This window comes from Mustelus asterias, chromosome 12 (assembly GCF_964213995.1).
Source record: "Mustelus asterias chromosome 12, sMusAst1.hap1.1, whole genome shotgun sequence".
NCBI classification, from domain to species: Eukaryota; Metazoa; Chordata; class Chondrichthyes; order Carcharhiniformes; family Triakidae; genus Mustelus; species Mustelus asterias.
In genome coordinates this window covers 36,105,076-36,107,840 of record NC_135812.1, presented here as the reverse complement: position 1 = coordinate 36,107,840, position 2,765 = coordinate 36,105,076, and the positions used below count along the sequence as shown (strand labels likewise).

General features: G+C 43.0%; 1 protein-coding gene across 1 annotated transcript; it reads right to left on the bottom strand.

The window, feature by feature from the left end:
* Positions 1–910: 910 nt before the first annotated feature.
* On the bottom strand, positions 911–2,108 carry cldnb (claudin b). The gene has a single exon (XM_078225035.1). The coding sequence runs from the start codon at positions 2,021–2,023 to the stop codon at positions 1,388–1,390; it is 636 nt and encodes a 211-aa protein (XP_078081161.1). The 5' UTR covers positions 2,024–2,108; the 3' UTR covers positions 911–1,387.
* Between the last annotated feature and the right edge of the window lie 657 nt (positions 2,109–2,765).

Below are 2,765 nucleotides of genomic sequence, written 5' to 3'. Positions count from 1 at the left end.
GGTGCGCGCAGGAGGAGCGCGCCAACGTGGAATCTAGATGACCCTTCGTCAGAGCTGAGAATCGGCATACTAATGGTTGGGGGGGGGGGTATAAAGAATAGGACAAAGGGAATGTAAATGAGGATACAGGGGTGCTACTAAAGTGTCCATTAACTGATCAGGATGCATTAATGGCAGATGGTTAAACGAGAATGGGCAAGTGAAAAATGAATGAGATGCAACGAAATGAAAATGGGGGTGAAGGTGGAGTCTAGAATGTCTTCACTTCCACTTAATGAGGGGAATATGCGCACGACAAGCGGAGATAAACGGAGAGATTTATCGTCCAGCATCAGCACGCAAATAGATAAGCTAGGACGCCCCGGCTTTAAGTGTTCTAGATTTTTCTTATTCCCTTAAGAGGACAGTATTTGTCTGATACAACTTCCGCACCAAACACTCTCTAAGCAGTGCCTGGCCACCCTTGAGGTTTTTCTATGGCCTGCTTCTGATATGAGCCCTTTATCCCCATAGGGGGCGGGCGGAGTGCTAACTGAGATTTCCTGTAAACAAACGTGTATGGATGGGAGGACGGGACTCAGGTTACATACCCATTGTTATGTTACACAGCACTTCTTGAAAGTTGCAACGGTCACAAAAAAAACCCCAAAAGTAACGAGGGGGTGAAACAAAGAGTAAGGAAATGCATCTTGCATTAAAGATTTACTATTTACCTCCAGTCTTAGTAACACCCACAAAAAAAAGACCCACACGAAGTTCCAACTTCCAACCTCCTTAGGTATCACATGACAATTTCCCAATTAACTAGTCAAAGTACTCGAGCTCTAATACCATAGCAACTCTGCCGTCCCGAAACAGAGTAATTAAAGTTATCGAAACTTGATAGTTACAAATTACCAGGTGATATTGCTTAAACAAAACTTGTTTATTGATTTTAGTCGAATAGCACGAAAAATAGTTTAAAATTACATGAAAATAATTGAAAAGAAACTTTATATAAAAGATCGGCTTGCAGGTTAATGCCGGACGGGATCTTCAATTAACATAAGTAGCGGCAAAACGCGTACATAACGTCCGATTCTCGTGTTACATTCACAACATGTTCCTCACGTAAACTCCACCTGTTCTTGACTAGAAATGGTGACGTTGTTTTCCTACCTTAAACAGTAAAATATCTATATTCATGAGATAACCATAAACATTTCGCTAAAATTTACTATGTTAGTTTTCATTTAACGGAAAAATACCGTATAATGCGCACTTTAGTTAAGAAATTAATGGTGCAGCAAATCCACGCTCGAAAGAGCTCATCACAGTCCAAAATGCGCCTGACTAGTAGTAGTTACTTCCCCCCCCCCCCAAAAAAGCTGACCGGAAACTGTTCAGTTTATACATAGTTCTTGTTGCTTGGAGCCATAGACCGAGCCGCGGAATACTTCGCCGAGTAGCTATTTTCATCTTTGGGAGGACAGGAACAGCACAGCAGAGCCCCTCCGAGGATCAGCAAACCCGAGGTTCCCCAACCGATGTACAAGGAAGCTCCAAGCTCTCTCCTCTGGGCGTCCGTCACCAGTGGGTTGTAGAAATCCTTGATGATGGTGTTTGCTGACCAGGACACTGGGATCAGGGTCAATACACCAGCCAAGATGAAGATAATTCCTGATACTATTGTGACTTTGGCTTTGGTCGCCTCATCTTCTATACAGTTGGTGCATTTGCCTCCCACGATGGAGATGAGGATGCCCAGGATTCCTACCACAATGGCAATAACAGTCAGAGCTCTGGACGCCTGGAGATCTTGGGAGAGGGCTAACAAGGAGTCGTACACCTTGCACTGCATCTGCCCAGTGCTCTGAACAATGCAGTTCATCCAGAGACCTTCCCAAATAATCTGCGCCACCACGATGTTGTTTCCAATGAAAGCGGTCACTCGCCACATGGGCAGGACGCAGGTTATGATGGCTCCCAGCCACCCGAACACACTCAGGGCTATGCCCAGAATCTGGAGTCCCATTGATGCCATTGTTCGTTACTGTTCAGCAAACTGCAGAAAACAAAAGTTCTAGTTGTTGCCTCGATCTGTTGTGAGCTCTGTGCGGCAACACAGCGATACTTATTCAATGCACATGGGCGGGGAGTATCGTTCCAACACTTATTCCAACCCCCCCCACCTCACCTCAAAACTAGAAGCACTGGTTTCGACTCTCTTCCCTCTCTCATTCTGATTGGTTTACGAGACCTGCGTCAGTTTTATTTGAAGGGATGTCGGAAGATATTTTTCAAATCATTGAGATTAAAAGATGTAATGAGGAATGGTCATGTGCAGATTGCGTCGTGTAATTTGTCACTCCCAGGTTTATCATCCATCAAATTTGCGTTTACAGTATCTCCTAATCCCAGTTTCTGTGATCTAATATTCCTACCAGTTATACTCTCAATCGATACACCCAACAGCTACAACGAACAGTCATTATTTAAAATGCAGAACCGAACACCAAATGCTGGCTAGCCAAAATAAAAAGTAAAAAGGTTGGAAATAGTAGTCAAGATTCATCAAGAAAAACGTTTGAAAAGAAAATTTTGCAATTTTCAATTTTTTGTTTTACAAAATTCAAATTACTTTTATCCAACTTTTTGACCGAAATTCAACAAAATATAAATTTAGATATGGACGCTCCAGAATTCAAGACCGCCGCTAAGTGTAGTTCATTGAGAGATTGGGGTGAATTAATGGGAAATGAACAAAGGTATCTGCAACCTGTTTT

Excerpts from the sequence above, each read along its gene's own strand:
- cldnb (XM_078225035.1), bottom strand. The coding sequence starts at position 2,023 with ATGGCATCAATGGGACTCCAGATTCTGGGCATAGCCCTGAGTGTGTTC.